Genomic DNA, 18310 nt, shown 5'->3' with positions numbered 1-18310 from the left:
TCAAAATTGAAAAAGTTAAATCTATCATTATTTTGAAGCACATGACTGAGTGTTAATAAACAAACGTTTACAAAACTATGTCTCAATCAAACAAATTAAATATACAAAACTTAATGAACATATTGAATGATCATTACTTTAACTGTTTGTCTAAAAAATGTTGTGTCTGTATGCTCAGCAGGGGCGTTAACAGGATTTGGTCTGTCTTTGGCACAAACTCAAATATTTAAACCTTTGGAATCTGATGTTGTAAACCTTTGATATTTCAAATTCAGAATATTTGATCTAACAGAATTCATAGCTTGAAATATCTAAGGTCTAAAACCATAGATAAAGATAGATTGCGCATAAGACATTGAGTACTTATGGTGTACATGTGTTCTGTAGAGAGAAATTTAAGTTAGTTTAGTCCTTCTCATGTCCTTCTTCAGTTCTCGTCAATATGATATATTGCTCAGTGAAATATTGTTGTTCAAATAGTTCCATTCCCGGAGTTATTTTACACTCTATTCGGGAGGAATGGTTAAACCTAGTAGATTGGAAAAGACCCAATCCGAATGTTATCTGCAACAAACATTTTCCTAGTTATATAAAAGTGAATGGGAAAAAGTTGTCAAAGTCTGCTGTCCCCTCAATTTTTAACATTATCGGATCGCTGTTCAGAACTACTCCCTGGAAACTGTTCTGAACGAACATAATTATGCCGTCCAGCTATTAAAAAGCTTAAGAAAATGTATGACGGAAACACGAGAAAAGGGAAAAAATTCCAAAATCAGAGTTATTCCCTCGAAGCTCAAAAAAGAAAACTAGGCGAAAAAATTCGCAGTCTAGAATCTGTGATTGTCGAAATAAAAGACAAGTTCTCTTTACCAGAGGTATAAACCTTTTTCACAGTTCAGCAAGTAAAATTCTGGAGGAGTTGTTTCAAAGAGTTATAAAAAAGTTAAAATATTCGGATTGTAGAGATAAATATCTTCCAGCTCTCCGATCGTTTGCTTAGCAAGATTGTTCTTTTTCAAAACCAGGGATTGTGATTGTAGACTAAATTTTTTTTATCAAAAAAGTATCTAGGTTTATACTATAAACTCAAATTCATGTCGTTTTAAATATCAAAGACCATCAAGTTGTAAAAATATACGGCTTAAAAATCAATCAAAGTGGCAAAGTTTCATAAATGATAAAAAACAGTCTATAAACGTTATAAACGTTCAGTTATATGAAATATATAAAAAAAAAATTAATCAAAAAAATTTTGTTTCTAAATGACTAAAAAAAATTATTAAAAGTTGTAAGTTATAAAATGACTGTAGACTCTTGTATTCTGTATACTCTGGTACTCTATGCATTCTGGTATCTCTGTATATTCAAGTAATCTGCACACTCTGATTGCAGTCTTAACTTGTTTTTGCATTGTTATTGTTTCTTCTGCAACAGTTTCTCTTATTATTTATTACTAGTTAAACAAGGTAATCAATGCACTTTTCTTTCTTGGAAAACATGTTTTAGTAGATTCTGTAAAGGCTTTGATAGATTCTATCATTTTTTTCAGATAGTATCAATGTTTTATGAGATTCTATCAAAGTTTTATGAGTTTCTATCAAAGGTATCTGAGATTCGATCAGTGTTTTTGAAATTCCATCAAAGTTTTAATGGAATCTTTCAATGTTTTATGAGATTCTCTCAGTGTTTTTTTTTCAGATTATATCAGTATTTTATCCGATTATATCAGTGTTTTATTATATTTTATTAAAGTTTTATGAGATTATATCTGAGATTATAACCGTGGTGGGCTTTGAAAAAGAAAAATTCTTCTTCTTCATGTTCTGCATTTTGTTCTCTTATTCATTTTCAATTTTTTCTTCAATATTTTTAAAGTTAAAATTTCTAATTTGACCCGTATGTATTATAGTTTACAAATGTGAAATCGTCCAATCATAATTGCAGTATGGACGATTTATAACATCTTAAAATTCATAAACCAGGTGAATTAGGCAGTTGTCTGATTTATGTAAAAATGGAAAAAATTAATCATGTTTAAAAACAAACCCTCCAGATTAGTGAACTCTGATTGTCAAACCTGACAATATTCTCTTCTTGAATTCCTGTTAAACTGTGCACAAATCTATCCAGCTCAAATTAGTACTTGTTGTCAGATCTACAAATTTTACAAATTCTACATTGTGTCCTTATTTGAGGGGAAACTTTGAACATTTTTTGCTCATTTGCACTAAAATATGTTCATTTATACAAATTATAATTCATGGGCAAATGGCGAAACTAAAAATTTTAGTTTGATTGAACAGTTTTTTGTTCATTTGTACTGACTTCGATTTTACCATCACTTTTAGCTTTAGTTCAAACTTCAATTGAACATTTTTTGTTCGAATTCCTATTATAAAATATATGTTCAATGGAGCCAATCAATTAAATGAACCCAATTCCACTAGAATTATAAAAAACGTTCTCCACGTGCTTAAAAAACCTTCCACGTGGATTTTAGTTTGATTGAACAATTAGTCCGAATGAACGTTAGTCAGATCAATTATTTATTATTATTTCACCCTCCCATTCTTTCCTAATCAAAGACGATATTTAAAATTCATATTTTCGCGGGAACTTTCTTAATCTACAAGTGACTCCACCTGTGGGCCGCGGCATCAACTAATCCCGCCATTTGTATTTCAGTACTGGTTGTCAAAACAAACCCGAGGTTCTGAATCCAGGAATAGTGAACACATCGCCGTTAATTCATTCAATTTTACAATCTTGATGTGTTTCTAGTTTCTTCAAGTGAGCGATGGAGAATAAAGTATTTGGTCCGGGTGGAGGGAAAGGCGCTGAAACAGATAAACTCAACATCGATAGTATTATTGCCCGATTACTCGAAGGTGAAATTCGTGTTTATGCGTTTTTTTCTTGTTTATCAATTTCGAAATTTTAATTTGTTTATTGGTAGTTCGAGGGTCTAGGCCAGGAAAGAACGTACAGCTAACAGAACATGAAATCCGAGGGCTGTGTCTCAAATCCCGGTAATTTTTACAAAAATCATGTTTCTACTTTTTTACATTCAAATTACAATTGTTTTAGTGAAATTTTTCTGTCTCAACCCATTCTGTTGGAACTGGAAGCCCCCCTCAAAATATGCGGTAAGAAAATATTAACATATTGTATACTAGGGACAAGGGGGGTCTGTCCTAGTGAACGATTTTTGGACCCCCCCTCGGCCCCCCCCCTCCTATCAATTTTGTACATGACGAAATTAGTAAATTAGTATTTTTTTATTATTATTTAGGGTTAGGTTAGGTTAAGACTCTTCCCGGGCCGAGCGCTGTGGCTAGGACAGGCTAGGGGGCCGAGCGCTGCGGCCACATTGTTAATTATATCCATGTCTAACTTATAAGAACCATGTACAAAATTGATAGGAGGGGGGGGGGGGGTCCAAAAATCTGTTTTTTCTCTACCTGTGAATATTGAAAACTACTGAAGGGCCCGATGTTGCCCGTGGAAAAAAATTTTAAAAAACGTTGAAAATTCTTTTATAGCCTGTAACACCCCCCGACCACCCATAGTTTCCACAAAAAATTTCAGTCCAATCGGGCCAGCTGTTTGGCCGGCTATACGCAACATATATACGAATGTCTTGTTTTATTATAAAGATATTAACTATTATAAAATTTTTGGTTTGATGTTTGTAATCTAATTAACTATTTCTTACACTACTATTTTGATTCGTAGTGTTTAAAGTTTTTGGACAGAATTTTTCTTTAATATATAATACTTTAAAAAAGGCTTGAATGTTTTTGATTAAGTTTCTGTCCAAAAACTTTTTAATATATAATAATACAAGACATTCGTATATATATATATATGTTGCGTGCTGCCAGCCAAACAGCTGGACCGATTGGTCTGAATTTTTTTAGTGGACACTCATGGTTGTCAGGGGGGGGGGGTTGTTATAGGCTAAACAAAATTCGATTTTTTCCCCAGATTTTTTCAACTTTCTTTCCACGGGCAACGCCGGGCACTTCAGCTAGTTATATATAAACTTATTCAACTTTATAGCACAATGATTACTTATTTTACGTCAATAATAAATTTTACAATGGTGTGAGTATGAATGATATAATGAAGTTTTATAACATTTATATTGCACAGGTGATGTTCACGGACAGTACTACGATCTACTCAGACTCTTTGAATACGGAGGATTCCCACCAGAGGTAGCATATTGTCAAATCAGGGGTATTTTTGAACCAGAAACCAAATTTAATGAATTTGTACTAGGTCGCTAGAATACCTACCACCGGTTTAAATCATGAATATTGATTAAGGATTAATTTGAGTCGTAGATTCAGAATGAATTTGATCCGGCAGTAGGTAGTTTAGCAACCTCTCACAATTCATTAAATTCAAACCTAGCTCAGGTCAGGGACAACTTTTTTGTGATAATAAACATTTTATAGATAACTTACATTCTGTTACTGTGCAGTGAACAATTATATACTATGACTTTTGTCTTTATACAGGGATTATGTCACACAAGATAGATTGCAATGCTGTTAAGTGATACTTGCATTAAGCCGATAAGAAATATTTTATAACCTTTAGTTGATTGAGTTCGTAATTATCCAGGGATAACCCCCTCCCCCCGTTTTACCCCAAAAGTTGGAGAAATACAAATTTTTGGTTTAAGGTTACTCATGATAAAGTTTTTTTTGTAGTCTACCTAACTATGCCTTGTGTAGTCGAACTACCTTTTCCTTGTTGTACTTTAACTTCCTATTCTTTGTTTTAGTCGAACTACCTATTCCTTGTAGTCTAACTATTCCTGTTGTAGTCTAACTACCTATTCCTGGGAGACTACGTGGACCGAGGGAAGCAGAGTTTAGAAACTGTCTGTCTACTTCTAGCATACAAGGTAACCTCTTGCTTCATCAAACAATTTGTGGCATTTTATAGACAATAATACTATTTGTGGCAGAAATTACGGACTGTGGCAGATACTATCAAAGATGCTATTTGTGGTAGATATTATGGCCTAAGATCCTATTTTTTGGCACATATTATAGACAAAGATACTATTTCTTGCAGATATAATAGACAAGATACTATTTGTGGCAGATATTATGGGCTAAGATACTTTATGTGTGACATATTATGGACTAAGATACTATTTGTGGCAGACATTATGAACATAGATACTATTTGTGGCAGATATTATTGAAAAAGATATTATTTGTGGCCGACATTACGGACAAAGATACTAATTGTGGCAGATATTATGGACAATGATACGGCAGATCTTATGGAAAAAGATACTTTTTGTGCAGATATTATGGACAAAGATACTATTTGTGGCAGATATTATGGCCAAAGATACTATTTGTGATAGATAAAGATACTATATGTGTGACATATTATGGACTAAGATACTATTTGTGGCAGACATTATGGACAAAGATATGATTCGTGGCAGACATTATATTATGGCCAAAGATACTATTTGTGGACAAAGATACGTGTGACATATCGTTGACTAAGATAGTATTAGTGAAAGGTTTTTATCTAATATTAGATTTAACCGACTTTTTGATGAAAGTTTTTTTTATTCCAAATATTAATTTTCTCATTTTCAATATGGATAAAAATCACAAAGGCAAAAACTACTTTAAGCTTTCCTTTGTTCATATGCAGTCTTATTTTTACAATTTGTAAACAATTTCATTTATTAAAAACTGTAAATACTTGATTTTATATGATTTGTACACGTTGATAAGCCTTATCACCAGGTGATAAATTTATTCTTGTAACATGGAACATATCCCTCCGATTTAACAGTGTGAGATTGGTGAACCAGAATGAGATTGGTGGAACAGCGGGAGATTAGTCACTTAGTGAATCAAGGGGAGATAGAGGAACAGGGTGAGATTAGAGGAACAGGGTGAGATTAGAAGATTAGGGTGAGATAAGAAGAACTGGGGGAGATTAGAAGAACAGGGGGAGATTAGAGGATCAGGGTGTGATTTGAGGATCAGGGTGTCATTATATGATCAGGGTGAGATTAGAGGATCAGGGTAAGATTAGAACAACATGGCGAGATTCGCGGAATAGGGTGAGAGTCGAGGAAGAGAGGGAGAGTCTTGAAATAGGAGTGAGATTAGAGGCACAGAGGGAGACTAAAGAAACAGGGGGAGATAACGAGGCGCAGAGGGTGATTAGAGGAACAGGTGGAGATTATAGAAACAGGAGCGAGATTAGAGGCACAGAGGGAGATTACAAGGTACAGAGGGTGATTAGAGGAACAGGTGGAGATTAGAGAAAGTAATGAAATTGCATTTCTCCATTTATAGAGGGTCATGTCTGATATTTATGGTGTCCTTAAATAACATAGTAGATATGGTAGCTTTCTTGAAAAAATATTTAATTTTGATATTGCCCTGCAGGTTTTAAAGGTTAAATCTCATTAACTCTTGAGCACTAAGCAGACGAGGCTTTTTAGGGAACCTTTTTAAATCTAACATGCCACTCTGTAAATGGAGTGATACTTGAAATTTACATCTTCAGTCCTTATTAAACATTTCTTGATTTGTCATAGTTTTCCTTTCTAAAGTAATCTCCTTTAAGTCGCTATTAGGAAAAATGGGACGACATTTAAAGTATTATCTCTTTTTGTATATCCGATCATAACCCAGGAACCCCGGCCCTGGAACGATTTGTCGCTCAAATTTTGATTAGGGAACTCGGGAGATTTGATTCTAAGTTGAGTGGGTCGACTTTTATAGCGCGGGTAAAGGGTGGGAGTAACTTTGAGTATTTTTGGCAAGGCTGGGTTCCCAAGGTAGTATATTTGTTTATATTTTCATATTAATCTTCAATTTTAGATCAAGTATCCGGAGAATTTCTTCTTGTTGCGTGGTAATCATGAATGTGCCTCTATTAACAGAATTTACGGATTCTACGATGAATGTAAGTCTATTCTATATACAGGGGTGTTTATTTTTCAGAAATTATTTTTGATGGTATTGGGGGTAAATGAAAAATTGGACATCTTAAATGTCAACATTTTTTTCATTCTTCTGATATATTTTACCCAAAAATTGATTTATTTTCCCCACTTCAGCGAATAAAATCCTAAAATTTAGCAAATATATTTTCTGACANGGAATTTATTTTTAGCTTAATTATGCACCCCCGTAAAATAATTATTTTTGCGGTGTTGAATCTATCAAACTTTATAGTTAGTGAATTTTTTTCTAGATATTTTATCATATTGTTAGAATTTTGATGTTTTTTCTCCGTGAAATCGGAAAATTCTGAAAAATCATGCTTAGGATTCATTTATTCATCTGGATCCAGGTCGTTTCTTAAAGATTACTGAATTTTTTAACAAAAAATAATTTTCAAATTTTTAGTTTTATTATTTTCGATCATTTTTATCCCAAAACTTGATGAACATTCAGAAATGAGGAAATTCTTACAATCTCTCTTTTTTCAAAAGTTTAGATTTGAGTTTTAGGAGTAAAAAATTTGCAGTTTTTGGTTGATATTTTACCCCTTGGATCCGGATCCATATTTTTGCGGATCCGGATCCAGGAAGCCAAAATCTTGCGGATCCAACGGATCCGGATCCTAAGCACTGCTGAAAATGCATTCATAAACTAAGTGATCTACAGTACGATAGCGTGTTTAAGGATCCATTTCATTTTGATGCGGATCCTGATCCTGAATCTGTCTACAGAAAGAAATGAATCCGGAACCAAAGCATGAACATGTCTATGATTATTTGATTTGAACAAACGAAGAATTCTTAAATCTCATTTTTGTGTTAAAACTTGAACCATTCCGAGATATTTTGCCACTTGGATCCGGATTCGGATAGACAGGAAGCCAAAATGTTGCGGATCTTAAGAATTGAGAAAAGGAGGGTACATGTTTTCTTCCATTTAATCCCCCACTCTCATGAATGTAGTTTAAACTTATTTAAGTGTCTTTCCGCTGTTTTTTCTAAAATCTCTCTCCTTTATTTGTCACTAATAATGAATTTGAAAAATTGTCAATTCTCAGAAAAAGATGAAAGACAAGTTTTATATATTCTTATTATTTGACTTTTAAACCAGTCAATTCCATGTTATCTATTCCTGTATTCAGTCTTGTATCTTATCACGGTTAAAGGGACTGTAGTATTCTAGAGTCACATTATATTTAAAACTGACACCATTTAAACCCTAACCGATCCATACAGTGAAGATATCATTTTAAATCAGACATGTCACCCGGCCCTCACTGGGTCTGTTATCAATCTTTGTTATTGTTTACAATTTAACTAGTTCCTTGGAAAAAGTCCCCTAACCTTAGCTCTATTGTTATGATGACAAACTCGATTTTTTTTTATCTAAACAGGTAATAAAATAGTAATTTATAAGCAAAAGTTATCATGTCATCGATAGACCTAAAACAGGTTATTAAACTTACGTTAAACTCAGCAAATTATTTATTTCCCCAGTCTAGAGTTGGGGAGGAGACTTGGTTCTACAGGGGGAGCTTTCAGATCTTTTTCCTGATATTCCTGACNGGTTTCACAGGGGAAAAACCTATGCTAGGAAGTTTTTAGAAGGGGAGGGGGTCTTCTTCCCCCTCATAGGCCTGGATAGTTATTCCAATGCAGAACCTGACAAATGGTTTCATGTTAGTTTTATATTTTTATGATGATTGTAAATTGTATTAATATTTATTTAGCTTTTAATAAACTTGGGTTGAAATTAAATAGTTTTAACCGTGTTGAAGGGGGAAACTATATCTTAAAAATATAAAGTTGTAATCTCTGTCTGTTTATTTGTCTGTCTGTTTGTCCGATCATAACTCAGGAACCCCTGGACCGATTAAATTTACTTAAAAATTATTTCAAACAATGGGTTTCCTCGACCAATTTTGCTTACAAAACATCCCTCGCTACGGTCTATATGGTTTGTTTGTAGGCCAAATTGGTCTTGGGAAACCTTGGTAAAGTACAATTCCCTTAAATTCCCTGTAAAGTACTTGTACTTGTAAATAATTAATATGCATGAATCATTTATTTGACCTTTTTCTATGTTTAGGCAAGAGAAGATACAACATCAAACTTTGGAAAACATTTACCGACTGTTTTAACTGTCTCCCCGTAGCAGCCATAGGTATGTATATAAATATATAAATGACAAATTTTATGAGGTAATTTTTTCTGCCATGAATTTTTTATGTTTATGTTTTCTAACAAACCCTTTTTTATCTTTAAAAAAATTGTATATCCGATCATAACTCTGCTTCAAATATTAACAATAAATCCACGAGAATCGTTCAAGCTTGATTTGATATTTGATAGTTATCGAGGAAAAAGTCTTTTCGTTTTGTTTGTTGTGTCCGTATTTCTGGAAGTTTTTTAAATGAAACAAAATTAATTTTTTTCGCGTCTAGAACTGAGCCTTGTCAATCAATGTTAACTGAATGTGTATTTGTTCACAATTTAACTGGCTACAAAGCTGCTATTAAAAAGTAAAAAAAATCAATCAATCAATCAATATATATTAAAATTAAAATCACAAAATAATGAAAATTCATAATTCTCTGTGTAGAGGCTCAAAGTATTGTTAAGGATAGCGCTTATCCACACTGAAGGATTTAAGTTTTTCTTGTATGACCAGTCTTGATGGCGGTGTAGGGTCTTTTCCTTAATAATCCAGCAATTGAGCATTAAGAAATAATACAATTAAAGGGGTTCTGTGGCTATGACTAAGAATCGACGAAACGCGTTTTGAACAGACTTAACGTATATACTTGGTGACCTCTTGATTGTTTAAGTGGATGAAAAGATATTCTGCTGTCATGGAGGTCTCAGTCCTGATCTACAGAGCATGGAGCAAATCAGGTGAATAAAAATCATTATCAACATATGTTGAAAAATAAACATTTTCTAACCTGCTCTTTAGAAAATCTTTTATTTTTATTATATAGGTTTGTCACGTGGGCTTTATTCACTCACTGAAAAAAGGAAAACACTTCAAAGAAGTTTTTGTTAATAAGTATCTGAATGAGTGAAAGAAATATAATATTATTTTTTTGGTTTTTGTTTATAATAAGGGCTGAATGTTTTTGGGGTTCCCTAGGAAAATATAGACTAAAGAAATCGACATTGTTTTTAAAAATTCCTATTTTGATTTCAACTTTTTTCTTTCTGTTTTGAAAATTCAACGGGCAACGCCCGGCAATTGAGTTACGTATTAAAATTTGTGTATTTATTAAGACGAATAATGCGTCCAACCGATGTACCAGACCAAGGACTGCTCTGTGATCTACTCTGGTCCGACCCTGACAAGGTAAACAGATGAAATATTATAAAAAGAAAACATCTTAAAAGGGACCCAAAGATTGCCCGATTTACAACGGTACCCAGAAAGCTTTGTCTTATGAATTAGATAGCAAAGTTATAGTTTTGATAACTGATCTTATTCAATGTGGATTTAAACAAAAGTGACCGGCAATATTTTGGCTTCCAGGATTCGGATCCGCAATCCGGATCTAAGGGATAAAATATCAATCAAAAAACTGCAAACAAAAATCCCTAATCCCTGAATGCCATAGCACAAAAATAACGAAAACAAGAAGAAGCAAAATTTCAAAATTTTCCCTTTGTTCAGAAAATCCTTTATAAATATTGAGCTAGATATGGTTCCATTTTTTCCAGTGCGGATCAAATTAAACTGATCCTGAGTCTAAAACTAAAGAACGAAAAGTTTTGACTTAAATTTTAAGTTCATGGTTAAATGCCACTTCTGACTTAATTTAAACCTGAACTTTAACCGTGAGGTTAAATATTTAAACCTGTGGTTAAATATTTAACTCGCCGAAATCGACGAGTTAAAATTTAAACACAGGGTTAAAATCTTGAAATCCTGCATTTTCCCTATTTTTCTATTATTCAATCATCTCTCAGCTGAGAATTAGCGGCATTTAACTTTACGATATATTTAAAAGTGAAAACCTTGTTAAAGAAAATTCACGTTTTAGAAATTAATTTTTGCATGTAAACCCAAAAAACGGTTGTAACTCGATATATGTTTTGTTTTCGGTTACGTAATAACAGCTGATTAGCGATGGTTATGTAATATTCTCCGTAAATCCTTTTCTCTGATTGGTTCAGATTTTTCCCGGGAAATTCAAATTTAAAATTGAGAAAGTTTAGTATTTAAGTAGCTACTCATTATTTTACAGAACTTTTAACCTCGAAATTAAAATTCGCGCATTCTTTTAGTTTTAGATTCTGATCACTGGTTTCCAATCTAGTAACCAATATGTTGGCTTTTCATCTATATATATATATATAAAACTGAGGAATCCCTGGACCGATTTGCCTCTAATTGATTGGGGAACTCGGGAGAACCATTTTGAGTGGATCGACTTTCATTGTGAAAGTTTAGTTTCCCAGTAAAAATCGACCAATTGCGGGTAAATTGCGTGAATAACTTTGAGTACACTGGGCAATGCTGGGTTCCTAAGCTAGTCATATCATTAAGCTTTTAAGATGTATTTATGTAAAGTTGTAATTTCTGTTTGTTTGATAGTCAGACCATAACTCAGGAACCATTTGCTTCAAATTTTTATTGGGGAACTCTGGAGAACCACGGGAATGTTCAAAGCTTGGTTTTAAGATTCTAAGTTGAGTCAGCCACTTGAAAAATAGCTAAAATCGTAATAAACTTTAATGGACGGGCAAACTATGACTCCCCTGGGCAACGCTGGGTTCCTAAGCTAGTACAGGTTAATAGTATGTACGTAAATGAAATTTATATCAAGACTGTAATCTAGATTTAAAAACGTGTTCTGAACTGCTAAGGTTTCCCAGACTTACACAATTCTATTCGGATTAGCTTACTATTAAATCCTAATACTTGCTTGGGAACCCGGCTATGTCCGGAAACTAAACCTTCTCTGAAATGGTCAACCCACTCAATACAGATATTTTCAATTAAACCAAGATCATTTCGTTGTTCCTCTGAGCTCCCAATTAATTTGAGGCAACTCGGTCAAGGGGTTACTGAGTTATGATGGTGACATGAAACGCCTCAACACGGAAACGACTCAACACGGAAATGCCTCAAAAAAACAGAATCGTAAAACTAATTTAATGTCGTCTTCTCTCAACTCAAAATTAAAAAGTCTATATTCTACTGATTTTCACAGCCATGGCCGCAGCGCTGGGCCTCCTAGCCTGCTCTAGCCGTAGCGCACGGCCCCCTAGCCTGTCCTAGTCTCAGCGCTCGGCCCCCTTATAGCCATCCTAGCCGCAGCGCTCGGCCCCCTTCGTAGCCTGCGGCGCAACCTAACTTACCCTAAATTAATGGTAAAATAATTGTGATTTTTTTTACTGAGAGAAGACGACATTAAATTAGTTTTATGAGTCCGTTTTTTGGAGACATTTCCGTGTTGAGGCGTTTCCGTGATGAGACATTTCCGTGTTGAGGCGTTTCCATGTCACCGTTATGATCTAATATACAAATGAACAAACTAAGTTTACTGCTTTATAAATACAGATATATATTAAACTGCTAAATATGTGATTATTTAACGTTTTATCCTCTGATTAGAGTGCACCTTCATGTATGCATCCGCGACAATGTTCATTATTTGATATGTTCATGTCATGGTTTGGTATATCTGCGTATATTTCTTATTTGCGTTATTAACTTAATTATATAAATAAAGAAGCCCTGAAGTTTGGAATATTTATGATTATACAACGTGTACTGAGGTATACGAGGGGAAACCTAGTAAATAATGGCAAAATTTGGGGGCGGGGGGGGGGGGGAGGGAACATTGAAATGACATGAGACTAAAACGTGCAAGATAATTTGTTTTCTAATTTAAATCCCTCCCACCCCTCTCCCCATGAAAAAAGTTTCTGTATTGCATGACGATGGTGAAATTCAGTTCTATAACTGGTATTATGGCTAATGCGTATTTGAAAGGTTTCCTTGTAATTTAATAGCATGGGAGTAAATTATGAAGGGGGGGGGGGGGTTACTTGTTCCTACCCTTTCCGTGGAAGAGTGACGTCACCTTTCTTTTTTTTCTACGGATTGTGTAATTTTTCATGTATTTTGAATTTTGATAGATTACAAATGACGAAATTATAAGCAATTTTTCCTTTTTCGTAGATCATATTTTTTATCCCTTGGTTATACGTCCGTAAATCTTCCTGATATAATTTTTTTTTAATTCGATTTTTTTAGTTATTTATCATATTTAGGATACGATGGGTTGGGGAGAGAATGATCGTGGAGTTTCCTTCACTTTCGGAGCTGAAGTAGTTTCTAAATTCCTTCACAAACATGATTTCGATCTTATCTGCAGAGCACATCAGGTATCAGGCATGATTAATCGATTGAATGACTGAATAAAGGATTAATTGGATTGATTATTGACTAATTGGTCGATTGATTGACTAAATAGAAAACTGATTGATTGACTAGATAATCGATTGATTGGCATGCAAGATAATTGACTGACGAGGTAATTGATTGACTAGATAATTGATTAACGAGATAATGATTGACTAAATAATTGATTAAAGAGTTAATTGATTGACAATATAATTGATTGACAATATAATTGATTGACTGGATGATTGATTGACATGATTGATGATTGATTGACATGATTGATAATTGATTGATCTGTTAGTTGATTGATTTAAGTGTCGGTCGATTGATCGATTTGATGGTTAACTGATTATGGTTGATTGATTTGATGATAGTCTCGTATACTTTTTATTCATAGTTTGTATGTTTAATTTGATGATTGATTGATTGATTGATTGATTGATTGATTGATTGATTGAGTTGGTTGATTGAGTTGGTTGAGTTGGTTGATTGATTGATTGATTGATTGATTGATTGATTGATTGATTGATTGCTCAGGTTGTAGAGGATGGTTACGAGTTCTTTGCTAAACGTCAACTTGTAACACTATTCTCTGCTCCAAACTATTGTGGAGAGTTCGATAACGCAGGTAAGTTCTTTCTCACATCCTTTCATAAAATATTTGTTTCCTTATTTATTCATCCTTTCTTTACTTAATTTATTCACTTATTTATCCCTGTCGAGTACTATTCATTATTCTTATCATTCAATTAATAATTTTTAACATAAAATTAAAATTATTGTGTTATTTAATAGTTAAATTAAATCGTTTATTTTGTTGAAAGTATTCTTTTTAAAAGATTCTAAATTTTATTCTATTTTTGGGTGCGACAATAGTTAAAGTAAAATACATAGCCAGAGTCCGAATTTAATGAATTTGAACCGCGTCTCAAATCTGCTAAAAGCTGATTTTAGTTGAGCGCCACCTAAAATCTTGAAACATTAAATACAATTTTAAGCGTAACCATCCTTATTTGAGCCGCGTCTCAAGTTTAAGCTGTGGCTCAAATTCTTTAAAGGATTAATTGGATTGATTATTGACTAATTGGTCGATTGATTGACTGAAAAGAAAACTGATTGATTGACTAGATAATCGATTGATTGGCATGCAAGATAATTGACTGACGAGGTAATTGATTGACTAGATAATTGATTAACGAGATAATGATTGAATAGATAATTGATTAAAGAGTTAATTGATTGACAATATAATTGATTGACTGGATGATTGATTGACATGATTGATGATTGATTGACATGATTGTTAATTGATTGATCTGTTAGTTGATTGATTTAAGTGTCGGTCGATTGATCGATTTGATGGTTATGGTTATTATTATTATTATTATTATTATTATTATGGTTGATTGATTTGATGATAGTCTCGTGTACTGTTTATTCATAGTTTTTATTTTTAATTCTGCCTCAGATATCAAAGATCTAAAAAGAAATAATAACAAATGTTAATTCAATTTTTCATTAAGGTGCAATGATGTCAGTAGATGAGACGTTGATGTGTTCATTCCAAATTCTCAAGGAAACCCCCCCCCCCCCATTACTTTACTTTATTTGAAAAAGAAAATTTTTATTTCTGAGAAAAATGAACAGAAAATAAGAAAAAAAATATGAAGAGGCAAACCATGCCCTGATGAATATGTCCTCAGTCCAAAACTAAAGAACGAAAAGTGATGGTGATGGACCAAACCTCTGTAGAGTAAAAGTAAAAAAAAAGTCGATTTAGTTCTACATTTATTGAAAATATATTTCGGTCTAGGTTGACCCTCGTCAGTTCTTGAGATTGTTTCTGTCACAAAGATTAAAAGCAGATGTTTCCCGGGAAATTTAAATTTCCTCTCAGGGTTGAATTTAGAAAGTTTAATATTTAAGTAGCAACTCATTATTTTACAGAACTTTTCAGCTATAACTTAAATTTCGCGCATTCTTTAGTTTTGGACTCTGTTGTATTGAATTATACCCAAAATGAACCCAAAAAACCGAAATATTCCGACAAATTAAAAAATTTAAGTTCAAATTTTTACTAATCTTATTGGATTGTAACGTTATTAGCACCCTGTATCTCTCCCTCTAGTTCAGCTCTCTCTGATAAGCACTGACTGCTCTGCAAAGTCTTTAAAAGGGACTGTACACTAATTTTAAGTGGTCCTCTATTCATTTTATGACTTGGTTTATAAGGATAAATGAGATATCCCTGTTTTAATTTGAAAATTTTAAAGTTTCCATCGTGGTTTTCATATAAACCGGAGAAACAATGGAGGAAATTGTCCGGAATCAATACTCACACAACGAGATCTTCACATTTATCAGATATTGGATTAATTTAATTCTATTTGAAATGTTGTCTACACAGTCCCTTCAACTCTTTATTGTTTAGCCTGCAGACAAGAAGAAGTTTCCCTACGGAGGATTAAACTCCAGTAGACCTGTCACCCCTCCCAGGGGAGCCACTCAACAGAAGGGGAAGAAGAAATAAACCAGGTTAACATAATCTTTAAAGGGACTATTTCCCAAACTTGTTCTTTAAATATTCGTTACAGGGTCTACTTCCCAAACAAGTCAATTATATATTAATTAAAGGGACTGTTTCCCGACCTAGTCAAATAAAAATTAATTAAAGGTTCTATTTCCCAACCTAGTCAAATAAAAATTAATTAAAGGGACTATTTTCCAACCTACTCGATTATATATTAATTAAAGAGACTGTTTCCCAACCTAGTCAAATATATATATTAATTAAAGGGACTAGTTTCCAACCTACTCGATTATATATTCATTAAAGGGACTGTCACCAACCATAAATTATCAAATGGACAGTTCATTAGTCAAGGATTAATCCAGGAACTGTCCCTAGCCTTGTCAATGATTCACTAAATTGACTGTTCTTGGGCCTCGGTCAGATACAAAGGTACCTGACCTTTGCGCTAGAATTCTGATCGATAAATCGGGTTTTCTCCGGCCATAGATATCTTGGAAAAGTAAGTCTAATACCAATAAATAGCCAATACGCCACTTATTTTACCCTGAAATTACCCAAATAAGTAAACGGTTTCTTAAATGGAAAAAAAAAATATCTTTTCACACATTTTAATTCAATTTGTTTTTTTTAGACGCTCTGTTTGGAGATTTACTCATCATTCAAGATTGACTGTATCCTGTATCTGTTCAAGAATGTATCCCCCTCTCCAATAAAAATAAATAATTGTACTCTCCCCTCTCCACCTCTTCATGATTTTACGTCTACACAGTTTGTTAAAATTAAAGTTCTATTCTAAAAATGTTAATCTTCTAAAAGTTATTTTCATGTAGGTCTTATCCTAGCTCCGCCCCCTCAGAAAAAAAAAACATTTTTCTGTGCATTCTTTACTTGAAATGTCTCTATAACCATTCACCTATCACAAACATGGAAAAAAATCATTTTAATCATATTTTTTTTTGCAAGAACATACTGAAAATTACTTTTAAGAACAACTATCAAAAATTTCAAAAGTTCAAATTTTTTAATTTTCACATTTAGAGGTAGCTTATAATGGACTATTTATGAAGTGAAATGTTCTGTACTACTATTTTGTGAAAAGTTAACATTGAAATTTTCCATTTTTGTTGTAAATTATATATACTGCAGATGCAGCTTAAATTGTATGTACCGCAGATGCAGAATAAAAAACTCAAGGATTTTCCCCATCAAGATAAAAATTTCCAATTCATGTTCTCTTCGACTTAATTTAAAACTGCCTGCTGTATGGATCATCTGCTTTGAGAGCACTCACTTTTTTTAACAATACCGTAAATATATTTTAACATGATATAATCATTTAATGATCTGCAGTGGAACAATTTGGAGGGACGGTTAACCAAATGGGTGTATTGTATACATTAAAAACTACCCAAGAGGCCTGAGGAGGAATGCGCTTTGAAGATGTAAGGGGAAATTTACACAAACTGGACAATATTTTTTCGTACAGTGAAACCCTTAATAACGAATACATCGGAAGAATTATTCAAATGTCGTCTTGAAATTTTTCAATGAGTTATACTATATAACGTAAATTTCAGTATTTGCGAAAATAAATAAATGGACATGTATATGGGGGAACAGTTTTAAAAGAGTTCCATATAATCATTTAATTAAAAACTGATATCTGCAAAATTCCATTATAAGTAAGTGAAGAATACGACATTTGATGAATTCTTTCGATGTATTCGTTATCAAGGGTGTCACTGTATTCAAAGTTCAAAATTAACATTACTTTGGGTTCAAACAATCTAAAAGGAATTTTTATTCGTTTAAAATATCGATTAAAAACATTATCTGTTATAGTCCATATCTATTCTGTATATTGTTTAACATCTAAATGACATCATATCTTAAAAAGAAAAAGTTCTGTTAAAAAATCACCGTAAGTAGGTAAAAAAAACATAAAGGTAGTGTTCCCGAAAAATGAAATGGACTAACAGGTAGAAGTTGAATTGAATTGCTACTAATGTTACTTTATCTGTTGCATTTATATGAGTCGTTTCTTATTCAAACCGTATAGCGCAGGACGAGGGAGGTTGTGCAGAGGATCCGTGAGCCCCGCAAACTGACCTCCGGAGCCTCCTGTTTTGCAGAATGGCCTTCAAGGTAACTCTTAGCCAACCAAAATCGTCTTCGAGCCTCATGCTACGCCTGCCAGGGTAACCCTCTCTGCCTCAACGTCCAGCAATCCAATATCCAAAAACAAATATTTGGCTTTAACATCCACCAAAAGCCTTTTTCGAAAAATCTCAACATTATCATAAAGTTATAAACAGGGGGCGGGCATAACTCTCCTAATTTTGCCTGGCTAGGTGTATACTGTACA

At 33.3% G+C, this 18310-nt stretch overlaps 1 protein-coding gene across 1 annotated transcript; it reads left to right on the top strand.

Annotated features, from left to right (window-relative positions):
* The first annotated feature begins 2667 nt into the window (after positions 1-2667).
* LOC111702541 (serine/threonine-protein phosphatase alpha-2 isoform) lies at positions 2668-17272 on the top strand. Its single transcript, XM_023474267.1, has 14 exons — positions 2668-2888; positions 2957-3029; positions 3088-3146; positions 4156-4220; positions 4838-4918; positions 6882-6966; positions 9096-9170; positions 9835-9901; positions 10277-10349; positions 13280-13393; positions 13950-14040; positions 14936-14988; positions 15844-15947; positions 16577-17272. Exons 1-13 carry the CDS (start codon positions 2798-2800, stop codon positions 15940-15942), a joined length of 1026 nt encoding a protein of 341 aa, XP_023330035.1. The 5' UTR covers positions 2668-2797; the 3' UTR covers positions 15943-15947; positions 16577-17272.
* Positions 17273-18310: the final 1038 nt, after the last annotated feature.

The sequence above is a fragment of the Eurytemora carolleeae genome, unplaced genomic scaffold, assembly GCF_000591075.1.
Source record: "Eurytemora carolleeae unplaced genomic scaffold, Eaff_2.0 scaffold471, whole genome shotgun sequence".
Classification (NCBI taxonomy): domain Eukaryota; kingdom Metazoa; phylum Arthropoda; class Copepoda; order Calanoida; family Temoridae; genus Eurytemora; species Eurytemora carolleeae.
The sequence above is the reverse complement of the archived record's forward strand: the minus strand, read 5'-3'. Positions and strand labels throughout refer to the sequence as shown.